At 40.6% G+C, this 27,588-nt stretch overlaps 1 protein-coding gene across 1 annotated transcript in view; it reads left to right on the plus strand.

The window, feature by feature from the left end:
* Positions 1-27,588, plus strand: part of zranb3 (zinc finger, RAN-binding domain containing 3) — a 146,182-nt gene that overhangs the window by 21,214 nt on the left and 97,380 nt on the right. The window contains exons 5-9 of the mRNA XM_079263659.1: positions 4,777-5,008; positions 9,865-9,950; positions 10,961-11,132; positions 18,320-18,454; positions 25,646-25,765. Of these exons, the coding sequence (XP_079119785.1) occupies positions 4,777-5,008; positions 9,865-9,950; positions 10,961-11,132; positions 18,320-18,454; positions 25,646-25,765 (745 nt within the window). The remainder of the gene's footprint in view (positions 1-4,776; positions 5,009-9,864; positions 9,951-10,960; positions 11,133-18,319; positions 18,455-25,645; positions 25,766-27,588) is intronic.

The following is a 27,588-nucleotide window of genomic DNA, read 5'->3' on the forward strand; positions in this document are numbered from 1 at the left end:
GTATCTCTGATGGGATGGGGTTGCATTAGCGCCGATGGCGTGGGCAGCTTCCACATCTGGGAAGCTCCATCAATGCTGAAACATCTGCTCCCATCCAGACAATGTCTTGCAGATTTCAGCAAGACAATGCTGAAACCACATTCTGCATCCATCACAGCAGCATGATGGAACAGGAGAAGTGGTCTACTGCATCCAGTACAAAACAGAAATCCTGTAGAGAAGCTGGAATCCTGCGTCAGACCACAAAGATTCTCCCAACACTCCAGCAGCTGCTCTCCTCACCTCCCAGATGTTTGCAGACAGATGTTACAAGAGAAGGAGATGCTACATGATGCTAAACATAATCCTGGAGCTATTTTTCACATAATAAATTAATCATGAAGATTTCATGTCTGAACCGTGACGGCAGACCTGCACACAGAACAGCTGGGTCATCCTGCAGAATCTTCTACATGTACGGCTGGAAAACGGTCAGAATCTTCATGAATAACAAGGATAAGATGGTTTTTTATGGCAGATTCGGTTCCTCAAGTTGCTTCCAAAGCAGAAGAATCAAAGATGAATGTTTTTTGCATTTAACTCTCAGCATGAAAATGAACTGATTGGTCACCTTCACAACGAGGTACTGCTTGCAAAGACGCTGCTTCTGTGGAACTGGGTTGTTCCTTTCACGAAAAAATGTTTCCAAATCTCTTCGATTGCAGGGTTCTCCTGCAGAACAGCCGTGTTCTGCTCACTTACAGGCCTCCATCTGCTGCAGAGATGCATCCAGGCTGGTAAAGCCAGACGTTGCCGCAGATATCTAGTCAATAACGATCATTATGTAAGTGGAAGATTGATCTGAGAGGCTGCATGGCGGTGTGAGGTGTCTACTTGCGCAGGCGGTTATAAGTTACCCTAAAGAGATCTGATAAAAACACGAGGGCCTTCGGTCACGTCGCGTGAAACTGAGGCGGCGTGATGGACAGCAAAGGTGAGGCCGATAAATTAATCTGAAAATGTCCCTCTGTGTCGGGAGCCACCGGGAGCCTGCGGGGGCCGATGTCTGACAGCACCTGACAGACAAATCATGTCAGGGCGACGTCTGCAATATTGAACAAGAGCTGAAATATTTCAGAAGGAGGAAAACTGCTGTCCTTGAGAAGCGGACTTGGTTTCCTCAGCTTCGCGCTGCTCTCCTGCTCCCGGACTAACGCTGCCTAGAAGCTCTGGTTTCGTCTCAACTTTCCCCCAGTTCTCCCTGCCTTTCTTTTCCATTTTGAAATGTTACAAACTTTCTATATTTGTGACTTGAAGATGGTTTGGCGGGGATGGGGAGGGGGGCTTCTCAGCTCACATCACATCATAGATGAGGTGCAAAGAGGTTGTGAACGCCTTCTGGGGAAAAAGTGCCCTTGAACTGGATGTGTTAATGACTGAACGCAGAGGCAAGAAGAAAAAAATCTGCAGCACCTCCTCCCGGTGTTTTGACTCCTTCTTGCTTTTGTAGAACATGAATGGCACCTTTATTTCAGCGCTTCAGCTGGAAAACGTCTGCGTGTGTGCGCGCGGTGAAGCCTGACAGATGCTGGGAACGTTTGATTCCTTCCTGATCGAGTTTTGTGCTGCTGAAAGTCGCCTGTGTTTGTTTATCTGTGACCTGTGTGTTTGTGGAACAGCTGCTCGTAGCTTCGCTGAGACATGTGGAAATTCAAATATAGCCCAAGAGAGGGTTTTTGAAGAGGTAAAGAAGAGATGTATGAAAGTTTGTGTCAAGCAGGAATGTCTGTGCCTTAAACATTTAGGATGGAAACCTTCGTCTATGTGGTGCTTCTGAACCAGCCTTCCCAAACCGGGGGCCCCAAGATGATTTCAGGGGTATTGTTACATGGAGCACTTTTGATCTGATCAAACGTCAGACAGAATAAAATTGCGTCATGCAAACGTGTCGCCTGATCTGATTGGCCCCAATCAGCATTTCTGATCTGTTTGAAGGCTAGTTTGAACCTTTTCAGTGGTTGCTGTTGTTACGGCCCATGGCCCATCATCTAGCTGATCACCATTCAAATCATCATCACCTGGAAGATTGGATACACCTGGTTTTCTTCCTGGCACTGCCCTCAGACTGGTGTGCTGGATGCCGATTGGTCGCCCACACGCCTACCTACCCTTGACTGGCCGGACCTTCTGGTTGAACGACCTTCATTCAGGGCAGCTGTGTTTGGTTGAGTCTTGGTGCCACAGCTTGCCACTCATTCACTGACAGTGAAGGAGTTTGACTGTTGGGTGTTCGTGCTTTAGTGAACATTTTTGTGATTATAGCTGGGTTGGTGCCAGCTTTGGTTTATGTGTTTGTTGTTGGGTTTGTTTTGGCTTTTGTCTGTGACTCCTGATGCTTTTTAAAGGCAGAGTATGTAAAATTTCAAGGCAATTCTTTCCACCACCAGGTGGCAAACACCAGGTCATGAGCAAGACCACAAAACTGCTACCTCCACAAACGACCACAGGTTGGCAGTAATGAGCAAAACTCCCCCCTCACCCCTCCTCCTCGCCAGCTCCAATGAGAGCAGGAATCGCTTGTGAGCTGTAGCTCAGAGCCGCTCTGCAATAAATGGGCTTATACTCCCCCTACTGGTGGAAAAAAAGTACTTTTTTTTACTGGTCAGAAAACATTTAAGAAGGGTCTTTGTAATTAACTAAACTTGTAATTTAATAATGCAGCAAATATGGACAGACTGGAACCTACATGTTTAAAAAAAACTATCTAATTATGATTGTAGTTATTTTTTTACTTAATTTATTTTTAAAATATTGAAAGTCTTTTTTATATATATATATATATAAAATACTCTACCTTTAAGGACAAGCAGGTCCTAAATAAAGCCTTCATTTCTGTGCATCTTCCTGGTTTCCTTGTGTTAATGTTGCCACCCCTTTGTACCCCTGGACAAACTTCATCGGGGGTCGTGACAACATAACGTCATGTCTGTGTGGCGGTTATGTGACTTAACAGGTTTCAGGAAAGTACTAAAAATGGTGACCTCAAATCAGAATTGGACTGTGGCAGATATAACGTCCTTGTTAGAAAGTCTGAAAGAGTTGAGGGTTATTGAGCGTTTCGATGGTCCAAAGACACTAAACGAGTTGTTCACGCGGGTATTAAAATGAAGGAAGCTTGAATCCAGCAATCGGTAGATCAAATGCGAAACTGCTGGCAAAGTTCGAAGACTTAATGTTTCAAGGCTTCTTCTTTATTTTCTATTTTTCTCTTGTCCTTTTTTTTGCCAAAGTCATATTTTTAATATAACATGAATATTAGCTTTTTTGTTAAGATGCTAAGTGTCAAACGTCATGAGCTAAGTTTCCATTAGATCTTTTTTTTCTAGGTGTTTTAATTGAACAGTGTTTAGCACATAAACCTCAGTTCTTGGCAAATCTTGTTTAGGTGACGAGATTTTGCGAGATTTGCGGGTTATGTAATGTTGCCACATAGCGTTATTTTGGGGTTTTCTACTTGCTGCGGGAAATTTTCTACAGCTTTTCAAAGCTTTTCTCCCTCATTTTCTTTTCTAAAACTCTGAAATTTGTTGTTTGTTCCGCACCACGCCATCTTTACCGGAAATAAACTGGTCAAAACCCCTATGTCATGTCTCGGGACAAGTAAATGCAAAAGAAGTGTTTTCGCAATTCATTTCTTTATCAAAATGCCGAAATAACCACCTCATGAACTATACTTTTTGGCAATATTTGAGACTTTTCAAAATATGGGTCTTTCCATTACGGTTTTTATTGTAATATTTAGTTTTTGTGCAATTCTAAGTGTAATGGAAACGCACTTAATAATCACTACTCTCATACTTCCATCTGTCTTTTATGTTGCCGTGGTTAAGTCAGTGTATCAACTAGTGGGCAGTACTGAGTTCAGAGTTCACTTCCACCTCTTAACACCGGTTGATAGCAGTAATGCGCTGCTATAAAGTTAACAATCCCCAACCCCATAAAAAAAGAAGAATAAAACCACAAAGTTTTTTGCTGTTTTAATATCTGTGTCTTCTTGGTGCTTTATTTGACGGTTTTTATGCCGTCTTCCTGTTTCTCTTCTTCTCTGGTTTGTTCTTTTCTATGGTTGTGTGTCAGATTATATATAACTGAACACTGCCCCCTGCAATTTCCAGTGATACAGTTCAGCTCCTAGCTAAACTGGACCAAATAACCAGTGCAGAAGATGGACCAAACTGTCCATCTGTCTGCATATCCATCTTTTGCATCAGGCCTAAATAGACTTTTTAATGTAACTCGTGAAATTCAGGTTTGAGTCAGGACCACACTGAGATTTCGGGCTTTTCTGTTGGCTTTTCTCTTAGCTGCTTGAAGATTAAATATATTTAAAAAAAATTCTTTGCCTCCATAAACTATTTCAGTTTTTTCTTCATTTAATTGAAGAATGTTCTGGCACAACCAATCTTAATTTGATTTAATTTTCAATGTGTCTGATCAGAGTCTGGATCCGGCTATAGTTTCCTGGTAAGATGGTAGTGTAGAATTGTGTGTCATCAGCATAACATGAAGAGTTTTGTAGTTTTTCATAATTTTGTGAGTTCATCTCAACATTATCTTAAGATTAAATAAAATAGTTGATAAATGTGTGTTTTAAATTACTCATGGTTACAAACTGATTATCTTGTTCTCATGGTTTGTCAGTTTTTTGCTAAATATAATAGTATTGGTTGGTAAATTAAACTTAGACGTCAGGATTCTTTTGTGCTCACATGGAAATGTGTGTTCTTGTCTTTTCAGGGGAATCACCAGCAGCAAGGTAACAGTGCTGGGTTACGGACTGCTCACCACAGATGCACGCCCCCTGGTGGAGGCTCTAAGCAGGCAACGGTATGCCGTCGTGGTGGTGGACGAGTCACACTACCTCAAATCCAGGAACGCGGCTCGAACTAAGATTCTGGTTCCCATGATTCAGAACGCAAAGCGGGCCATTCTGCTCACTGGTACTCCTGCTCTGGGTCGACCTGAAGAGGTAATTATAATGGATTTAATGAACATTTAAAGACGCCTCATGGGAAAGGAGTGTACTTTTAGATGGAGTATGCTGTTTGCAGATTCCCAGCTTCAAATTTCCAAGATTGATTGAACCCCATTCAGCAGACAGGAAGACTCATGTTTAAAAATGGATTGTGAGGCATATTATTGAGGAGAGAGTAATAAGGCAACTTACAACTTAGAAAGGTGTGGAAAGAGCAGGTAGATCGCCATGGTAACTTGCTCCAGAGCAGGATATACTCTGATCCAACATTAAAAAAAAAAGCCAATTAACTCTCTCTGGCGCCACTCATCCTCCAGGATCCCATGGTCTTATTTCAATAACCTTTGTTGCAAAAACTTCATTTACAAAGGCCGATATGAACAGACACAGCGCCGCAATAAATGAGACGAGTAATAAAAAGAAGCGCGGGAGGTGGGGGGGAACTATTGAATTTAGAAACAATAAGAATGGCTATTCACAGGACGGCAGTGTTTGGAGAGCGGCTGGGCCATTCCCCTCTCCATAATGATTTATTATACCATTGTTATATATGTTATATTGCAGGTGTACTGTAGATTACAGCTGCGTTCCATCACTGCAGCTGTGGAAACTGAAGAAGACTTTGTGAATAGAAAATCTGTTCACAGATTCGATGTGAAGACACAACACAGCATCCATAACAAACACTTTATATACATAGTATCAAGCTTCATGTGTTAATGTCCTTTTTATGTAAACAAATTACTTATTTTAGTAAATAGCACCATATAATGATGCTAATGTAGACTGTTTTGTCTGAGGATTAATATGTATTTATTGTCTGTATTTACAAAACCAGGTTGATGCGTGTTGGATTAACCTGACTAGGGGGTTTGGGAAACAATGAAGCCTTTTACTGCAGAGGATTTTGAGATATGAGGATTCAGTCTATGGTAGAAGATGGATGGTTGTTGGATGGATGGATGGATGGATGGATGGATGGATGGATGCATGTTGGATGGATGGTTGTTGAATGGATGGATGGATGGATGGATGGTTGTTGAATGAATGGATGGATGGATGGATGGTTGTTGAATGGATGGATGGATGGATGGATGTTGGATGGGTGGATGGATGGTTGTTGAATGGATGGATGGATGTTGGATGGGTGGATGGATGGTTGTGGGATGGATAGACAGATGGTTGTTAGATGGATGAGTGGATGGATGGATGGATGAATGTTGGATGGATGGTTGTTGAATGGATGGATGGATGGATGTTGGGTGGATGGATGGATGGTTGTTGGATGGATGGATGTTGGTTGGATGGGTGGGTGGATGGATGAATGGTTGTTGGATGGGTGGGTGGATGGATGAATGGTTGTTGGATGGGTGGGTGGGTGGGTGGATGGATAGGTGATGGATGGATGGATGAATGTTGGATGGATGGATGGGTGGCTGGATGGATGGATGGATGGATGGATGTTGGGTGGCTGGATGGATGGATGGATGGATGTTGGATGGATGGATGGATGGATGTTGGATGGATGGGTGAATGGATTCAGTTGTCAAAGAAATTACAACACCATTTCCCCAAAACAGTTAGGCTTTTGCCAAAACGTAATGGTTTAAAACTCCCACAAAGCAATCAGAATAAAACACAGAAAACATCAAATGTGCTTGTTTTAATATCTGGAGTGTGATGTTTAGCATCGTCTTGCTGAAATATGCAAGGCCTTCCCTAATGGGGATGTCTAGATGGGAGCATGTGTTGCTGTATGGATAAATGAAAAGATTTACGTTACCTCTGCTGTCCATACATGAAACGACATCTTTAGCTGAAATGAACGTAACTTCCTATGTCATGTCCGGGGACAAGTAAATATGAAAAAGGTGTTTCCATTACACTTTTACGACATGTTTTATATGGAAACGTCTGAAAAACCACCTCATGGGAGCGTAAAAAAAAAATCAAAGTCAAGATCAGCTGAAATTTCAATGGAATAGGAAAACTTTACTTATGAGATTATTATTCTGTTATCTTTTTTTTAATCAATGTTTTCTTAACTTTTTTGAACTGCTGTTGCAGAAAAGTTTAGCGCTAATTATCATAACTGTATAAACGTTATGAAAAAAACTGCTGAATTATCAATACATCATAAAAAACTTGTGTCTGTGTGGTAGCTGAAGTTTGTCAGCTTGGTTATCAATGAGAGTTGATAATTAACTGTATGATCAGTTATCAGGGACTGAAATCATAGATTCTGTGGTGACGGTTAAACTACTTATGTGGGACAGGACTTAGATTCTGCTGTCATGAGGAAAACTTAATTATTGCCTCAGTTATGATAATTAACTGATATAATTCAGGCAGGTAATTAATTCCAAAATGAAATAAAGTTCACACTTGTTAAAAGCCATGAGGCGTGTCACTGAGAAAACGCACGCGTGATGAATGCCATCCTGTCTTTGCTGGATTGCAGAGGTTAGTTTTTAGATATCATCTCTTTCTGTGCCACTAGAATCTGAAACTCCATATAACATTTTATCACCCTCAGCATAAACCTGATAAGCCCTGTCCCTGCTTCTGTGCCAGTCTCCTCGTTGCCATCATTACTCACTGCGGCGCTGACATGGAGCTAGCTCACTGCTCAGGGCATGCTGCACCGTTCAAGATGTGCCCTCATTCCTCCCACCTATTATATCAACAGTGTGAGGCGAGAAAATGCAAAGCTGCAGTTGAACAAGTGCTGAACTTAGAACGGAGCTTTTCAGTGCGACTGCTTATTCAGACTAATTATTGCCTGTCATTACTTCAGAAATCACAGCAAATGGTTTAAATTGATGGATGAAGTGCATTCATTCAGGTCTAAACTCTGTTTGGAGGCTGTGTTATCAGTGTAAAAATGCACACTGCCTTATATAATGAAGAGATCTTTTTAAAATGTATAATTTTCATGCCCGGAGCTGTTTAGTGGCAATGCAGTCTGTGTTATTAGATTTTTTTTTTCCAATCAAATTCTGCTTCTGCACCTTGTTTGACGATTCAGAGTTTTGACCTGGTTAATCGGTAATGACACAAATTGCCCCCAGCTGCACAACGCTGGACTGGTAAACTAGGCGAAGGACAACAAGACCTTGAAAAAACATGGAAACGAAGTTTACTTCTTGATGCTAGACTATTCTCTGTTTAGACACATGAAAGGTCTTTCAAACACAGAAAGACTCGAGTAAATCTTCATTTGTCACAGCAGAAAAAGCACAGGTGTGTTGTATTTTGATGATTAGTTCATTTTTCCTGTCAGCTCACCTGAGTGCACAATGAATTTCACCTGTGTTTGATAAGCCAAGAGGTCTGCTGTGGGAGAGAAGTGTTGCACTGATGCTCAATCAGGTTTGAACTTATATGATTTATTTAAACAATGTTTTAAAGCAATAATTTACTGTAAAAAAGCGAATAAGAGAATTATTTGCTGATGTCGCTCTGCTAATGTAAAGTTAGCTTGTTTTAAAACAGTAATGGTGGTTACACAGCATCACTTAGCTGTTTAAAGGCGGCTAACAAAGATGGCTAACATTAGCTATGACACAAAGTGAATCAAAGGAACGTTTTAAATTCAAATTTACTTTCTAAAAGTAAATGAGAGAATTACTGTTGCTGTTGTCTTTGTGCTAAATGTAAAATAAGCAAGTTGGCTTCTTTAACACAGTGTTTATTACATAGCACCACCTTGCTGTTAAAAATTTTGCTAGCACAGCTGGCTAAAATGAGCTACTACACAAACAAAATCAATGAAAAGTTTCAGATCTATTTTGTTAAAAATAAATGCTGTTAGGTTTGTGCCAAGAGTGAAGTCAACGGTTTTGACTGGTTGCACTGCATCAACTAGCTTTTTCAAGTTGGTTTACAACTTAACTAACATTAATTACTTTTAAAAACTTAAAACAAAATGTACAACATATTTTACTGTCAAAAAATAAATGAGAAAATACTTTTGCAAATGTAAAGTTGTGTAGCTCATTTTTCCATAGTAACGCTGGCTACACAGCAACTAGCTTTTACAGTTTGTCTAACAAAGCTAGCTAACATTAGCTATCACACAAACTTGCACAAAATATAAAAAATAAAGAAGTTTTTATGATATTCATATTTTTATCTTTATCTCTGTCTGGCTTTGTCTCTGTCTACATATCATTATCACTATTTCTTTTAAGTCTAAGTTGGTCTGACCAAATTAAAGTGAGAAAAACAGGATTTAGACTCAGATTTCAGCACAGTTTCGACTGTTTTTCAACTGTCATATCTTTTATTTTATGCACTCTTTATTTTCAACAATCTTTTTTTCATGACATTTGGCTGTTTTAAACCCAAAACAAATTTTAACCAAGCAAAATGGATGTAAATTAAGATCATGGGAGCACATTCCTTACAAGACGACATCACCCATTATGAAACACAGCCTAACTTACATTCATATTCTACATCACGGGTGTCAAACTTCTGTCCTCGAGGGTCCAATATCCTGTAGATGTTGTCTCCATGCTCCAACACACCTGAATAAAATTAATGAAGAGGCTGACAAGAAGATGGTGGATTCAATTGATTTGAATCAGGTGTGTTGATGCATAGAAAGTACAAAAACCTGCTGGACACCGGCCCTAGAGGACTGGAGTTTGACGCCCCTGCACTGTCAGGAAGTAAAGAGTTAAATGTGAGCTCAAAGGGGGACAGCAGTGCGATAAGGATGTTGATTAATTAATGAGAATATAAGTTTTCATCACACATAAGCGTCTCAGATTTTTACAACTTTGTCCCTAAAGTATACAGAAACACACACTCCGGTTTTTATCACCTGTCTGTGTTTTTTGCAGCTTTTCATGCAGATTGATGCCCTCTATCCCAAGAGGTTTGGAACGTGGACAGACTACGCCAAGAATTACTGCAATGCCCATTACAGGTGACATTTTCCAAATGTTCTCACATTTTCTAATAGTTGTAGTTTACACGCAGTGTCCCTTAAAGCCTCCAGACATTTATTAAACCTTTTTAAAAGCTCATTCCTGCTCATCAAAATAACATACTTGTTCTCCTTCCATTAAGAAAAGTCCTGTCTTTAGATGGCTTCGAGCAGCACAGCGCCCACCATTTAATTGTCTGTTAGGATAAGGTGGGCTGTACCTGAGACCATATTGGGGCTGGTGCTGAGTTGAGGGTTTGTTGCGAGAGCCAGGCCACAACTAAAGCCAAGCATTGTTTGCCAGCTGGCTGCCAGTTGCCAGCACTGATCACTTGCATGTGTGAACAAACACATCAAATGCGTTGTTTTGGATGTCCATCAAAGCTGGCAGCTCGCACAGAGATGGGACTGGCGCCATTACTGATAACACTTTGTATAAGATAGTCCTTATTGTGGCTGGGGAATACCACTCTGAGTATCGTGCATGGTGAGGGACACCAGGCGCTACCGTCTGAGCATAGTCCTCCCATCTCGTCCCTGTCAGAAAAGTGAGGTTGCCTGGGACATGATGGCAGCTCTGGTTAAGAAAGGTTGCTGGTTCACAGTCCATGTTTTAGATAAAGTACTTTTGCATCTTTCACCAACTAAAACTTTTAATCACTAAAGTGTGAAACAGCAACTTTTGGCTGTGCCATGTGAAGTTTGTCCACAGTCTCAGCCAGTATGGCAGCAAACCAGCCTTTGTGTGCGGCGCCAGTTCTATTCTAACAATCCATTTGGCCTGTAAGTTGCAGAAGTTGTCTGCAAAATTTTGCGATGAACCTGCCACCTGGCCATTAGACAGAATAGTTTCCTGTCTGCAGAGCCCCTTCAACAAGAACCGGATCGCCTAGCAGTAACGGTGGAAAGTTGCTGTGGAGTGAGGCCGATCGTATTTAAATGTGTTTAACTTTGTGCGGTAAGTAAACATGTCGTTTCAACAGTCTTTAAGAAACGATTGCATCTTCCAGGTATTTTGGACCTCGCAGGCAGTGGGACTGTCGCGGCGCATCCAACCTGGACGAGCTGCACCAGCGTCTGAGCCAGATCATGGTACGCCGTCTCAAAGCCGAAGTTCTCAGTCAGCTGCCCCCTAAAATCCGCCAGCGCATCCCCTTCGACCTGCCCAAGGAGGCTGCAAAGGTACGTGATTTCAGCGAGTTGGCAGAACCCAATCCCCTTCTGTCATGAAGTGGTGCTTTTCTGTTGTGGTTTTAGGATTTGAAGCAGCATTTTAGCCGAAAATACAGTCAGAGCTGTGTTTGAGCATGTTTGCTTCTTTTCCACTGTCACAGAGAAGATATCAGGGTATTTGTAGAATAAATGCCATGTTTTCATGTGTGGGTGTTTATCTCTTTTAGTCTCCCCAAGTTATGGCTGCGATTTCTGCCTCCCACGCCCTGCTGCATGCATGCACACGTGAATGCTCATGTGCCTCTCTATGGAAGGCCTTTCTTTTCTCTTTCTTTTTTATAAAGTATTAGTTTCATTGATGTTAACTCTTGAGCTCTGTGCCTATTTTTTAGGGCCCTAAGGCTGGGCAACTCGATCCCAATATAGATACTATTGATACCAAGGCTGTTTTTGGTATGGATTAATACCACTTAAATGATATCGAAATTTTTCTTGCAGAGGGCTTTGGAGTTAAAAAGCCAAAAATGTGAGTGGCAGCCAACCAATAGTAGTTTTTATTTTTTTTTAGTATTGATGACATTTGGTCTGAATTTACTTGGTATCAAATCAATTCCACAATTTGCAGTATCAACCAGCCGTACCCAATAGTAGCTTTACTTTTGGTAAGCTAATTTACACTGTTGCCTTAATTTTTCACAAAAATTTTTTATGTAATAAATGGGACTGCAATTAACGATTATTTTAATAGTCGACTAAACTTAAAACAATTTTTTCAATTAGTCGGTTAGTCACGATTATTTCTGTCACGCCCACCATCTGTGCTCCCAGTTGATGCAGCTTTTTTTACAGACTCCAGGATGTTTTACACCACTCTCTTCGTTTGCAGCATATGAATGTCCCCCTGATTCCCTGTCAGTCACAACATAATGTGCTTTAGTAAGTTAAAAGAACTCCTGAACCAGTTGAATAATAAATTTAAGCTTAATAGCTTACTACTAATTTATTGTGAAACATTTAAACTTAGCTATAGTCTCATATCCAAGCTGTACAGAATTTGCCTCAAAAGGAAAACAAAAAAATATTTTAACTTCTTAATTTTTGTAGAATTGCATTGAAATGATTGTTTACATCTTGAAAAAGCCTGTTGTGTAGGTAAACAAGGGGCCAGAATCCTTAAAAAAATTCCTGAATCCAAACGGTGATCTGGATCACCACCAAAATTAAATCACTTCTTCCTTTTCACATTTCCAAAAACTCCTGGAAATTTCATGAAAATCTATCCATAACTTTTTGAGTTATCTTGAACACAAACAGATAAACGGCAGTAAAAACATGACCTCTTTGTCAGAGGTAACAACAGCACATCGCTACTCGTTAATGCTAACTTTGCCATCCAGAATACTGGAAACCATGACTCCGGGGTGCTTTCCTTTCAGATGCTCATGCATGACTGTGGTGCTGCCATGGTATACCAACTCTGCGTTGGCGACAACACATTTCACCTGTTTGACACTTTGTTTACCATGAAATATCCCCAGACTTTGGCAACAGGTTGCGCTGCCGTCAGTTTCTTCTTCGTTGTTTAAACAAACACTGCACAAAATGGCAATACTGCCCCCAGCACTTCCTGTGGTGCTTTGCGTCATTTGCTTGGTGTTTAGAGTTCTTATACTGTCTGAAAAGCCGTGGTTGGTAAATAGTGTTCAGTGGCTTGGCGCAGCGTTTTATTAGCAAAGCCAATACGGGCGTTTATAACGCGACGCTTCGACAATGAAATTTTACGTTGATGAATTTTCATTGTTGACGTAGTCAACAAATTGTTGCAGCCTTAGTGATAAAAGAAGTTATTTTGCTGAGAAAAATAACTTATATTACTATAACTTTCACAGGTAGCTCAAAATATGGATATAATAAAAACTTCTCCATTTTTTTTTTCTATTTTGTGCAAGTTTGTGATAGCTAATGTCAGCTAGTTTGTTAGCCTGAAAAAGTGAACTGTTCTCAACCTGAAAAAGCTAGTTGATGCTTTGTTTCCAGTGTTACTGTGGCAAATAGTTACCCAACTTTACAGTTAGCTCCCAGACATTTGCAGCATTTTCTCATTTACTTTTTGACAATAAAATATTTTTTTAATACTTTTCATTCATTTTTAAAGTTTGCCTAGTAGCTAATGTTAGCTAGCTAACAAAATTTGCTAATAAATATATTTTGATAAACATATTTGATTCTCATAACAAAACAATTACAATCAACTATTAATTAAAGATGAATAATCAAATGAATGTTAAATTTCAAACAGGAAGTATAGGTATCACCCATACTTGGTCCGGATTTACTTGGTAACAATCAAATACCAGATTGTGTAGTATCGACCAGCCAGTAATCGAAATATTTAATATGTACAATATAGTTATTTGAGTACATCTCTGCAACCACCTGACCGACTTGAATACTTCTGGAGTTGTAAAAAAGCAGTGGAGCAGCAAGCAAAAGAGTAGGGGATGTGGAGGGACATAAGAAATATTCAGTATAAACTCACCTTTCAGATGTCCAAGTGCTAGTGAACGCAACATTGCCATATTGTAGATCAGTAGTTCCCATCCTGGTATCCCGATGCGTTGCATGTTCAGAATTATTGTGATTTAAGTAAAACTAGTTGAGCCGTATTCGCTAAAGTTTTTTTATCATTTGGGTGTTTTGTTCACATGGAAACAGTGTTTTAGGAGCCTGAAAACAAGCTACACCATGATTCGTCCTTATTATAAACTTTATTTTAGTTTTGTTGGCAGTAAGAGAAGAAGTGGGAGCCTTACATATATGCAACATAAACAATGTTTAAATGACGTTAAAGTACAGGGATCACGCAATAAAATAACAATAACCCAGACTTCAGAGCATACTATATAGCAGGTATGTGTCACAGTAGATTTTTATAGGTTTTTGAATTTAGGACAATCCAATTTTCGCAAGGTTCCTCTTTTTTCTTTTTCTTAAGTTGATTCATCCTCATTTTTTAAAAAAAAAGAAAAGTAAGGCTATATATTGAGAACCCTAACTTTTCTTCCATCAAAGGAAAGGAGTCGGTTTGTGTGAATTGTTTATGGTGAGAAGCAGCTGAGAAAAGCATAAAGCCAAACATGGGGTCCACAGCGGTGGTCCCTCAGGTAAAAAAAAGGTTCAAAACCACAGTTGTAGATCCAAATGCAGCATTCATACATCATGTTACCAACCATCTTCATGATTTTTGCCTTTCCAGACTGTTTACTGATTATTGACATTTCTCTGTTATAGTAGCTAAACTGTGGAATGTCAACCCCTCACACACACAAATCGGACAGCCCACTATAATGATTATCAGGATTTTTATGCATCTTTTTTTCCACATTGAGTGTTTTTTTTCTGTCTCTGTGGCTCCTTTATGCTACTTTTTGCTTCATTTAGAATCCATTACATCAGGTAACCAAACAGATTTATCTCCACTGTCTTTTTGTTTATGTAAAACCATAAATAAATTCAACCCATATCAAACATTTTTCATATTCTCTTTAAATATTTCCCTGGAATCTTTAGAGAAAATGTGTTAGCAATAGCTTCACAACATCAGGCTCCTTTTTAACAGGGCTAGAACGGAGCGGCAGTCACATGATTATAGTTTTACGATTAGATTTTATTTTGGCTTTAAACAGCTTCTATAAGCAGTCTAGGTCTCTTCTGCAATGCAAGGCAATGCAGCTTTATTTATAACACACTTTAAAAAAACAAGTTAACCAAAGTTACACATTGTGCGAAGTTAAAACTAAAAACAGAATAATACCATAAAAGAGGACAATTAAAATGTAAAATACTACAACTAACAGTAAATTACAATAATTTTCTCATGTCCATAAAAACCAAAATGTTTCCAAACACTGCCTTCAGATCCGATGAATAAATCTCACGCTCCGTAAGGCTAGCTGCTAGCTTCCCGGTATCTGTTCCAGTCCATCTCTCTAAAACAAGCTTCTTCAAATGGCAGCCCACGGGCCACATGAAGCCCAGAACCAACTATGTGGTCCAGCTTATGTTAAAGAATAAAGATACTAATCAAGAACCTTCAGTAATTCCTACACTGATTAAGTAGCCTACAATCCTACAGTTGTACAGATCATGAATGCAACACTTGGTTGCCTAGCAACATTAACCCCAGCAAGTGTTGTTGTGTTTTGAATTTGTAAGAGTAGCGCTAGCAAGCATGTCGCTCTCTGTCCCAAAACACGAAATTGACAACAAAAACCGCAGATTTAACCCCGTCTGGACTGATAAGTATTTGTTTATTTTGCCGTCACATTCGAGTGCCAAACCATGAGTTTAATATGCGTTTAATATGAGTGTGTGGCGGTGTTTAAAGATTATAATGTGAGGAGGCACCACATCAAGAAATTAGTTTGATGTGATCTTTTTATGTTAAAAGTTAAGAGATGACTGATATTTTCATTATTTTATTTTGTGCATTTGTCCTCCGTTATGTGGGACTGAATTCAAAATAGAAAAATTAATAAAATTCTTACTTTTCCAAATGTAAATGTGTCTTTTTTTAAAATTTATTTATTTATTTTTACTGATTTATTTTGACTTGTTTTATTGGCTCGGATAATTTTTTTATTTGAAAATCTGACCCACCTGAATATCTAAAAGAGTAGCCCTGCTCTAAAGTGTCCGGGCAGCATTTCAGCTTTTAGCTTCCTGCCTGACTGTGTAGCTGCATTTCTGTCATTTAACTATGAAATATAAATGGTTAATGGCAGGGCTGTGACGGTATGGTTTTGTCCTGGTTCGATTACAATTTTTTGGGTGCTGATTTGATTTAAATTATGATTCTCACAATTCTTTGACATTGCTGATTTTTGCAGGTGAAAAACAAAAAAATGTGCAAAACTTTTTTTGCAAGTCAATTTTTTAAAGTTTAAGTAGGAAAAAAACAACACAGTACCCAGACAATCATTCTGCTGCTTTTTTTTTTTTTTTTTTTTAACAAGAAAATTTATTTTGAAATTGTGAAGCAAAAAATCCTGATAATTTTTTTTCCATTTGATTTCCCACTGCTAGTAAGTGGACTTGTACCTATACAGCTCTTTTCCAGTCATGTTGACCACTCAAAGCGCTTTACACTACATTCACCCGTTCACACACACACACACACACACACACATTCTCATCCTGTTTTCTTCTTTTATTCTTCCACAGTTGTTTCCTTTTTTTAATATTTTACGTTTCTACTTTTTCTACTGAATTCATATAACGTAACAAATCAATAAAAACGTGTCTGATTTCACGTTTGTTTTTCACTGCTTCTCCAGAGATTGCTTCCGATTTGTTTGTTTGATCCTCCTCTGCTCCTTGTGTGGAGTCACTGGTGTTTAATGAGAGGCCAGTTCCCCTACGGGAGCCGCCGGCGCACTTAAAGCCTCCACCGGTTCTGTTCTGCAGCGTATCAGCAGGTGTGGTGAAACAGCGGAGATGCTTTTTCACCATTAATTTCCCAGCGAGCCTCTGAGCCAGCAATGACAACAAAAAGCTCAGAAAAGTGATGATGCAGGATTTTTTGCTGCTTTCACCCCAAAATGTTAAGCGACACTTTATTTGTGAGCTTAATATGCTTGTGTTTCTACCATTAGGCCGCCGAGCGTACACGATGGAAAAGTTCGTGTCACATTTCGTCTCCAGATCTGGTTTCTTCCCGTTAATACGATCAGAACAGCAGACAGGCGACTCCTCCTCATGGAGTGGATTGCCTTTCCGATAGGAGGCGCGAAACGTGCTGTTGTGCTTTCCATGATCAGGATAATATGAACAATATGGACAGTAAAAGACTGGATGGACATTATTTTCCTCTTTAGGTAAGGATCGTTTAGCTGACCTGAATGCCAGGACCACTCGCCACCAGTTCATCCCTCCTATCTCATTTTACTCCCTAATGATGGCTTTTATCTTCCACCGCCAGACACTTTTTATGCCCCTCCTGCCCTTTACGTTTTCAGCCCTGGCCTTTTAGTCTGGTGAATACCATCGAGCGAGGCTGGAGTGCTTCACCACTCAGCTTTTTTCTTTTTTTCTTTTTTTTTATTTTTAACTAGGAGATTATAAAGAATGTGTGAATGTACAATTTTCAATTAGGAGAAAGCAGCAGAGACGGCTTGGGTGTTGTTTATGCAGGTGCTGTTTGGTGGAACATCTGAGGAAAAACATGAAGTAGGCGCAGCTTTGTACTCCTGCAGCACTATAACTATTTACTCATTCAGCTGTCCTTGACTTTTACAAGTTTTGAAGCCACTGAAATGCAAATATTTTCACTATATGGTGAAAAGCTTTCACTGCAGCTGGAAACGTGCTGGATGCTAAAGCCCCCGTTACAGATGCACGCGTCGACTTTGTATTAATAAGGCTCCCAGCCTTTTTCCTCTTTATGTCTGCGCATAATCAGGCATGGCCAACTTCCACCTTCCGTCAGCTCGCCATATGGTTCACAGCTTCTCATCAGCTTCAAGAAAACGCGTTCCGGTTAAATCTTTACGCGTTTTGTCTTAAAATATAGTTTAAATTGTCAACACATTGATTTTTACAGCTATTTGAATCGATTTAAACACCAACCACGCTGCTTTTGAGGCCTCGCAGAAGGAAAAACGACAAACCAGACTCGTGCCTTTTTTGTAAAGTACAGTCTAACCTACATATTGTTAAAACAAACTCCCTGTTCGTGTCTTGTTTATGAGGAAGCATATGCTGCTCCTCACCGGCAGCCTTTCCCACTGTGATCTCATCTCCCGCCTTAAATACTTCTCGCCAATCACCTTGAGAGCGCCAGGCGCTTTTGATTTATTGTACCGGCTGGGCTGCTTCTCCATCTTCGACCCCGACTTGTCACAAGGCGGCTATAATTGGGAGACGCTGGTGACCCAGCTAACACAGCAGCCCAGTTGGAGGGGGAAGCATCCTTGGGAATTCTCCATCTCTGCCTCTCTGGTGTTTTTTTTTTTTTTTTTTTTTTCCCTTTCTGTCTTCCTTATTCTTTCTTTCTCTTCCAGAAAAAGTAGGACACCCAGCAGCACCATTAATTGTTTTGCCCTTTATATCTCAATAACAGCAGAGAACAAAAAAAAGGGCTGGATGAGGAATTAAAGGACGCAGTCTCACCATCTTTGTGCTCTCCTTGCTTGCAGGAAGCTTCGGCCAGTTTCGCCGAGTGGGAGCGGCTGATGAAGGGACTGGGGTCAGGAGTCGCCGCGACCGACGACCCCTTCACTGAGGTCATGAGCCTGGTGACACAGATGTACAAGCAAACTGCTATTGCCAAGGTAACTGGAGAGCAGCTGGGGTTACATCTTGTTGCAACCAATCAGTGTCATCATAGAGTGCAGCACACCTGTCACGGGCTGATTTTTACAGCTATGGTCACATATTGGTTAGATAAATGGCTTAAAGTTTATTATTCGGAAATAAATTGCCTTTTGTGGGCCTGAACATTCCTGGAAACTCACCAAATTTTGTGTACCCCCAACAAATCTGAAAAATGTCGTGGTTTGAGGAGCTCAGAAGTGTTAGGTGGTGCTCCCGTTTGAGTTTGCACAATCTTTTAATCTTTTAATCCTCGCCTGTGCGTTTTGGTGATCTTCGTGAAATTTTGTTCTAATGTTCTGCATGCGAACGCCAATGGAACCATGAAGAAACGGACGTTCGGCCATTTTAGTGCAAAGTTGGGTGGTTGGAGTTGCATTTATACTCGTCGGTTATTGCTCTACATTAGCCACGCCCCCTGGTGGCAGGAAGGCGAGTTTTTTCCTTCCCACTGTCGCCAGTGTGCTTATGAATTGGCTTTCATAATGTTGTTGGGTTTTTTTTTCCTGTCTGTAAAGCGTCCTGAGATGGCATTGCCGTGATTTGACGCTATATAAATAAAGTTGAATTGAAAGTCTTTTTTTTATACTTTGAGACCCGTTTCTCCTCAACCTTTTGGACAAAACCAGGTCCACATTGGGTCAGAGGGCAGAAAAAACATTGAAGGCATCTGGGGACGACTGTTGCAGGACGTGATTGTGACAAACTTTGCTGTGACGTTATGACATCATAACTACCTCCAAGTTCATCCGATCACTGTCAAACTTTCAGCAATCAATGAGGTCCTGAACAGATCCAAGTGACCACCTTCAGCCGCTGGTTATGCTGAAGCGGTGCCGAAGTTGTGAATCCACCATGGAACACTGTTTTGTTTTTTTTTTAAATTTTATTTTTTTACGTTACTTTGTAAGAAGAGATCATCTGACTGATGCTGATTACTGCTATGAGAACACACAGTCTGTTAAAGCCACGTTTCTCGGTTTCTTTCAGCATTTCTGCTCTGTGATGGACTGGCGACCTGTTGGTTGCAGGTCGAGATGCGCCGATTTTCTGTTTGGGAGTTCCGATCCGATACCGATATCTGAAATTTGAATATCTGCCGATACCGATATTTGGCGATACTAAATCTGTTTATGTGAACATTGTTGTTACTATGGTTATTATTGCTGTAATAACTGTGTAAGATTTCATTAGGTTGTAATAAATGACCCATCCTTTCTGAGGTTACCTCACCAATACTAATATATCACAGATCTAACAATTCCAACAAGTTTTATTTTGATTTGGCACATTTGACCTAAATACAACTGTAATCTACCTCATTGTGCGGCTCACTGACTCTGGCCTTGCGGCTTGTGAAGCAGCCACTGGCTTTCTGAAAATGCGATCTAAACAAGTCATAATGATCCTCAACTCTGCAGTTCTCTCCACAAACAAGAGCTGCAGGCTGCTTGCAGAAACTTTGCTGTCCTAACGGCCCTAACTGACCCTGTCAGAGTTGCCAGTTTTGGCTGATTTCAGCTGCACCGAACTCCACCAAAGAGCTGCTCCGTCGGTAGCTCCGTATATATAATGAAAAAGAAACGCCCACATTCTGGAGGCATTATTATTCCTCGTCTTGATGTCCGAAGCATCAAACACATGTGCGCTGGCTTGCCTAGTGTGGTATCAGTACACTTTTATTAATACCAAGTACGAGTACACACGCTTGGTATTGAGCCGATAACAATACTGGTATCGGTGTTTCACTAGTTGCTGGGATGGACTCCGGCTTCCCCGTGACCCTTAATCGGAGAAAGCAAATCGGAAAATGATCTGCTCTTGTTCTGTTCCAAAAGTAAAACAACAAAAAGAGAAAAATTTAGCAGAACTGAGGTCTCCAAGCCAATGAGGAAACTCTTCAGCGTTTCTTCATTGTCTCCAGAATAGAGCAGCTCTGTGTGGACAGACTCGTTTCTTTTCTTTGTCAATGATGCAGATTTGGGCCAAGAAATTGGCAAAGAACACTTAAAGTGACATTGAAAGGTGTCTACAGACAAACGGCAGTTTCTGAAACCGTACCAAGCTGAAGATGATTTTTAAAACGGTTTGAGTTGTTCAGTGTGAAGCTGAACGATGCAAACATGCTTTAAATGGACCAACTCTCCAAACTGCATCTGATTCCAGGTTTTGTTGCAATGCAAGAGACAGTAAAGCTGTTTAGGATAAAAACATGGAAGAATCGCTCATTATTACATTACAGCATCTATTCATGGACTTGAAATGAGAGAAATATCTCTCCTTACACACGCTGTCAAAGAAAAGACGATCAAACATGGATTCATCAAAGTGATTCAGCTCCTCCAGACTCAGTAGCTTATGAGTGGAGTGATGAGGATAGAGAGCATTGTTGTGCAGGTACATCGACTCAGATGGTTAATGGGTTTGCCATTTCCTTTCCTTTTTTTAAGATATAAAACATGTTTTTCTTTTAAAACAAATCAATAAAATAGTTAAGAATATGGTGAGATATGTAAGGCATCCACATGTGAGGTCATCAAGGGTTTTGTCCGCCATCTTGTGGGAACTTGGTTACAGTTGGGATGGACACTCGCAGGTTTCACGCTAAACTGAACCAAACCAGGCCTTCCAGGCTGATCCTTTTGTTACCGCTTTAACATTTACACAAATTACAGAAAATGTATTGATTACATGGAGTCCTGTTATCTTCAGTCCATAGCTGATTAGCTTCAGCTAGCTGCATTTAGCTTCTACTAAACAGTAAAATGAAGACACAGACGTATCCTGCAACGTTCTGCAGCTCATCAGGAACTCACTGCCGTCGTTCTGAATAAACGCTGGCTGAAAGGTGTGAAAAAGTTCATAACATTTTGCTACATTTGCACAACAAGCAAAGAGCTAAGTTAGCAGTTTGCTAACACCGAGGCAAACAGAGAGTGTGTTTTATGTCCACACTGGTCTTCCATCCGACTCCAACCAGCCAAGCTGGACCGGTGTCTTTCCTCTGGAGCGATCCCTTTCCCGCTTTCTCTTTCTGGCCTCCTCACACACCGTTTTCACCTTTTTACTTTGCTCTGTTATGACAATATTTCATTGGTAGAGGAGGAGAAAGCAGCATAAAGTAGAGTCCTCTGTGTTTATGGAGGGGGGGGGTGTACCAAAGCGCTGCAGGTCACATGAGAGAATGTTTGCAAACTTACGTTTCTGAAGAGGGCCGCCCCCTCGGATAGGGTGAACAGATCTTCTCTCACCAATTGTGGGACAGTTCCACTCTGCCATGACAGTTTAAAAAAAATAAACTTTCTGTTCTGCTCTTTGGTAATAAAATTACAAACCAAACATAATAAATCTGTTGTTATAAAGCCTCCCTCTGAGTAGCGCGTTTTTTGTGGCTCGGATTTTTGTGCCATTTCACGTCATATTCTCTGACATGTGACACGGAGAAATGACTTTGACAAACCCCAGGAATATATGCTTTCCCAGTCTTTGTTGTAACAAAGCTTTCTTTTCTTCTTCGCTGCGGCCACCTCCCTGTCCTCCATGATCAATCTGTGTATTTATTTATCTATTTATTTATTTATTTTCGTCAGTTGGTGCACCGCTTCATCCTAGATGTGCATTAAGTCCCGCCTCCTAGTTTGATTGACATGAGTGTAACTCAAATCAGCAAGCGGTGTGATGTGACAGCCGTCAAATATTTTGCCACACACAATTAGTAAAAGCCAGTTTTGTTTTTTTTTCCTTCACAAAAGTGAAGCCTGGTCGTAACGATGCGAGACAGCGCCCCGTTTTGTGGGACGTGTGAAATGTGATAGAAATGCGGGACAATCCCGCACAAAGCGTGACATCTGGCCACCCTCGGACCACCGACATGCTTCCAACACTGACCCCAGGAATCATCCATTATTACTCACTTTAGGGTGTTTGCATCAACAGTTACGCGGTGTCCCTTTAACTTCGGTATTCAGCAGCTGCTCAACAATAAATAGATGCGTTTCCACTTGTTCCAGTCAGACATCAGAGCTTACCTTGTTTAAGTAGAATTTCCTACACCTACATATCCACGTTCTGTGCTGCTTTCTGGTCTTTAAGGCAGCAGGAGGCGAGAAGCCGGGTCTAAAAGCAGGATTGACGAGCACCAGAGGATCTAAGATGGTTTGATAAAACAGCAGACACAGCAGAAGGAGTAACAGAAAGCGACTGATGGACAAAGTCTGTGAATGACAGGACTCTCTAATAGACTGAAAGCTTAACTCAAACAGGTAAAGGGCGAGGAAAACTGGAACTTCCTGAGGCATTAGATCCAAACAAGCTGCTGGTTTCGCCGTTAAAAGCAGAAAGTCTTCCAGCAACAACTTAACCAGCTCAAAATGGACAAAGTTGTGTGGGTTTTTTTTAATTCATTTTCATGTCTCAGGCATATTGATGGCACAGCGTCGTTCTCAGACCGCTTGGCCAACCACTCAGTGGGATCTCATGGGAAAGCATCGCCATGGTAACAGAGCCTAATGGTCACCAGTGAAAGCACTTAGACAAAGTAGGGAGTTATAACTGAGGTATTATTTGGTTGCATCCAGCTTGGCATGATTACACCTTATATCAAAGTTACACACAGCACTAAAATAGCATCTATGTGATGTTGTTGCTATGGAAACTCCATCTGCTCTCAGTTTCAAGAGATTTCTTCTCTTTTTTGCTTCTTTTAATGAGAGATTTAAGTAGGAAGGTGGCTAGACACATGAAGGAGGCTGAGGTCACAACCTTTATGAGTCCAACACACACACACACACACACACACACACGTTTCTGCTTCACAACGTAACTTAAAATCTTCAGTTTTCTTCCACCTTTACTCATCTCATTCCCCAGTTTCTTACATTTGTCAATGTATCCTCTCCAATCATCCGCAGTGCTGAAGGATTGGCATTCCTCTCAATTAGCCGGACGCCCTGAGCCATGAGGAGCGTGGCCCCGAGGTTAACAAAGACCGGAGATAACCACAAAATGCAATCACTGACACACTCCTCGCTCTGCCTGCCTCCAAGCTGGGCTCTTTTCTTGCACCTGCTCGTGTTTGCAGATTGGATTTCTGCTCCGTTTAGCCTAACACCGGACCCCCTTTCATTACAAAGCCCACCTCAAAAGCCGATACATCAGCTCAGTCTCATTTCCTCCCCTAGATTCAGATGTTTTCCCTACTTCAGAAAAACAAGGGGGTTTGCTTTCTTCTTTTTTCGGATGGGTTGGGGTGGAAGTGGGTGGGATGGAGGCACACATCTATGTCACTCTGACGAGCATCTTGGGTCCTGCCTGCCTGCCAGTCCGCCTGGCGACAGAGCTGCCAGAAGCCTTTGGGGTATTTTTGTTGCCTTACCCGCCAAGCATCTGCTCCCAATTACCAAGAGAGGACAGCTCTGATGCTGGACTTTAAAGGGAGATAACGGGCCGCTTCAGACAGCCGAGAAGTTTGTGCACTAATTAAACTCAGCGGAAGGAAGCCGGCGAAGCCAAGCCGTCAGTAATGAGGACCCCTCAGATCAGAACAGGGTCAGCAGGCCTGGCGGACAGATTCATTATCAGGCGCATCGGGTAATTATCAGCAGGCAAAGCCGAGGTTCTCCCACCAGAGCAGGTGTGATGGCTGCAGAGGTTGTCATGTTGCAGGCGGTGTGGAGATTTTAGGGGCTGGATCCGCGTTCTGTTCGACTTGAATCACTAGTTGCTGCTATTCCTGACTGCTTTGTGGCCTGGGGCTTCAAATTGAGCCGAGTCCGGATGCTCAATGACACGCTAGTACAGCTCTGCAGAAAGTAGCAGGAACAGCCGTGCACGGCGAAGTGATAGATTCAGATATCTGCAGGGGTACAGTTAACTCCTCTGCTCCTGTGCTACTTTCTGTTTTTAGACTCTTAGCTCCCTGCTGTCAATCAAGGTCACAGGCTTTAGCACAAGCTAGCAGGAGTGCGTTAACTTTGGACTCTGTTTTTAAGGTATTGTTACCGCTTGACTTCATAAATAAAACAAGACTAATGGAGGGAAATGAAAGCCATTCATAAAAAATTGCAGTTATGTAAAGGTAAAAACTTCTAGGTTGAAAAAAAGTTGAGAAACGTTCTGAGAATTTGGACTGTGGTTGTTACTTTGACAGGTAACCAGTCCAAACTTTCTTTTTAGGAACATTTGCAAGCTCTAAATAATGAAGGAAAGTTCCCAATACACTTTTCATTATTCCGCCTACCATTTCTACCATCTGACCAACTTGTCATAAAGAGAGTACAATCGTCCAAACCACTGAGAAATGTAAAACGACTAAATACCAAATGAAAACACTACAGTTGAAATATCATAATTTAAAATTTAATAAAATATATAAATAAATATATAAATAAAAAAATATAAGTAAAATAATAAAATAAAATATAAAATTTAATAAACACTACAGTTGATATCATCTTTTTAAGTTATGCATCATTGTAAAGATCACTAAAAAGGCTATTCAGCCATGCATATCACTGGACCAACTGGTATTATTAAAGGAAAGAAATTATGAAGTGCAAATGTCTTACTTTTATGTGCAAAGCTTTTTTTTTTCTTCAAATTTATTAAAGATTCTTTGAAATTTTGGCACAAAATGGTGATTCACGACCCATCTTAGCTTGGAAAGGTTGAAACTTTGTGGACTCTTCTTTTTATACCAAATCCTGACACCCTGTCATGAGTTAACCTGATGGTTGTTAAATCCTCCTGAACAATCAAACTTTTGTTAGTTTTCTCTTTTAAGTCTGTGTGTTTGAGTTTGTGGCATGAAAGGTTTAGATTTGATCATTATTTCTATACAAATAAGGGCTGTACTCAAATTTTCAAATCTTGTATTTGTTGTCACCAAAAGAAATGAGCAAACGGCACATCCCAATCATACCAGATGGTGTGATATTGATTGGCTTTCACTACCTGTGAGCTGACAAATGCGCTCCAGTTCCTTTTAAAGTCTGGATCTCTGACATTCAATAGTTAATCGATCACACAGAGAGGATGCCGTGGTGATTAATTGACTTCCTCACTGATCTCGCCGGCTCCTCTGTGTGTGGTCGACCAGTGAAGTGATGGATTCAGTGGGTCTCTTTCATCTGTGTCTATTTCTGCATGGCCAGGCGGGAGCTGTGAAGGACTACATAAAGATGATGCTGGAGGCAGAGCAGCTGAAGTTCCTGGTGTTCGCCCACCATCTCACCATGCTGCAGGCCTGCACCGAGGCAGTCATCGAGGCTAAGGTAACTCCTGGCAGGTCGCAGACAAAGCAACTTCTGTAGCGAATTATAAAGATACTATAAAGACATATTTCCAATATTCTGTTCTATTTTTTATTTTAATCCAATTTGTGGCATTTTTACACTGCAACTGTGTTGTTGACAAAGTGCAAAACAACAAATAGGAATAAGAAACATAGTCTTGCTAATATCTAGTGTTGTATGGAGCAGAAATACTGTGTTATGGTACGTTTATTCATGTGTAATAAATCCTGAACTCTGAGTCCATAGGTATTAAAAATATTGATAACAATAATGTGATTTATATTCAAAATATTCACATCTGTCATCATAGGACAATAACAACTGACCCTTTGCTACATCCTGCCCTAAAACCACTGACCAATCATACATTAGCAACAGTAACTAAGAGATGAGGGTCTGCAAGCTTTTTCCATTTCCATAAAAGGCCAAAGCGGTGTGTGTATTTGGATTGATGTATTTTTCACCTTCCTAAAACACAACTGGACAGATGCAACTCATGGATCAGGTATTGTGGAAAGCCTCACTGGCAGCTGAATTCATCGAAGATGAATCAGAACATATACATTACTTACACCATTACGTACCAATACATTATTTGTACCATGGTGAGATGCTAATACTTCTAGCACATAGCTGTCAGCTACAAGACTGTGAGAGTATTAATTGAATGTTGATTGATTGAAAAGTTTATTTGAACATAATGAAATTTAAAAACAAAAACAAGAAAAAAAAGACAAAAAACAAAACATAGAAATAAAAGATGACGAAACGTTCAAAAGGAGTGGGTAGAAACATAAGCTTATATGTAATCCCACCTCAGTGATCAGCAATACAATATCAACAACAATATTAACCCATAGCAATACAACAGAAGCAACTCAGTATATTATTAATACCTATATAAAAATAACAACAATAGTAATAATAATAATATCCTTTATATGTCATAATCTATATGAATACAATAAGCAGTTACAGTAATGGAGCAATGCAGTCATAATACCAATAACAATAATAAAAACAGCAACATTTATATCAGCAATAATAACAGAACTACTCAGTTTATGTAATATGTTTCATTCTATAGTATTTCTGTACTCCTCAATTATCATGTCTTTGTATAGTGACTTCAATTTTTTTGACATTTGGACACTGCCTTTATTTTCTCCCTGCTTGTTACACAATTTGACCCCTCAGACAGACACACAAAAACTTTTCCTGGTGCTTCTCACCAAGGGCGTTTTGAATATGATGTTCCCTCGCAATCTGTACCCCCCCCTCCATCTCTCTGACTAAAAAGTTTTTGTACATGGTGTGGTAATAAGTTCCTGCATGTTGCTTGTACTTTAATGCTCGGTAAGGTACGGGTTGCCAGATCCACTGGTCCATCCTGAGTCCTCATTCTGCTGGATCTGACCGCTGGCTTCAACACAGTCAACCACCAGATTCTCCTCCCAGCGCTTTCGGAGCTCGCCAACTCAGGATCTGTCCCCTTACGGTTCGCATCCTACCTCCGTAGAAGGATCCTTCAGACTGTCCCGCTTACAGGGAGCGTCCAGATCGCATGGCTCGACAACAGGGTGCCTCAGGGCTTGGCCCTCTTCTCTAAACGCAACCTCAATTGATGCCGTCATCATCTCTCATAGCTTCTCCCGCTACGCAGACGACACTCCGCTTTTCCATTCCTTCCACGTTTCACAGAGGATATGCGCTCGCCTTGCCGACATCTCTGCAGGGATGAAAGATCGCCACCTTAGGGTCAATCTGTCCAAGATCGAGTTCATTGTCCGGCTGATCCTCCT

The sequence above is a fragment of the Telmatherina bonti genome (assembly GCF_933228915.1).
Source record: "Telmatherina bonti genome assembly, chromosome: 24".
Taxonomy (NCBI): domain Eukaryota; kingdom Metazoa; phylum Chordata; class Actinopteri; order Atheriniformes; family Telmatherinidae; genus Telmatherina; species Telmatherina bonti.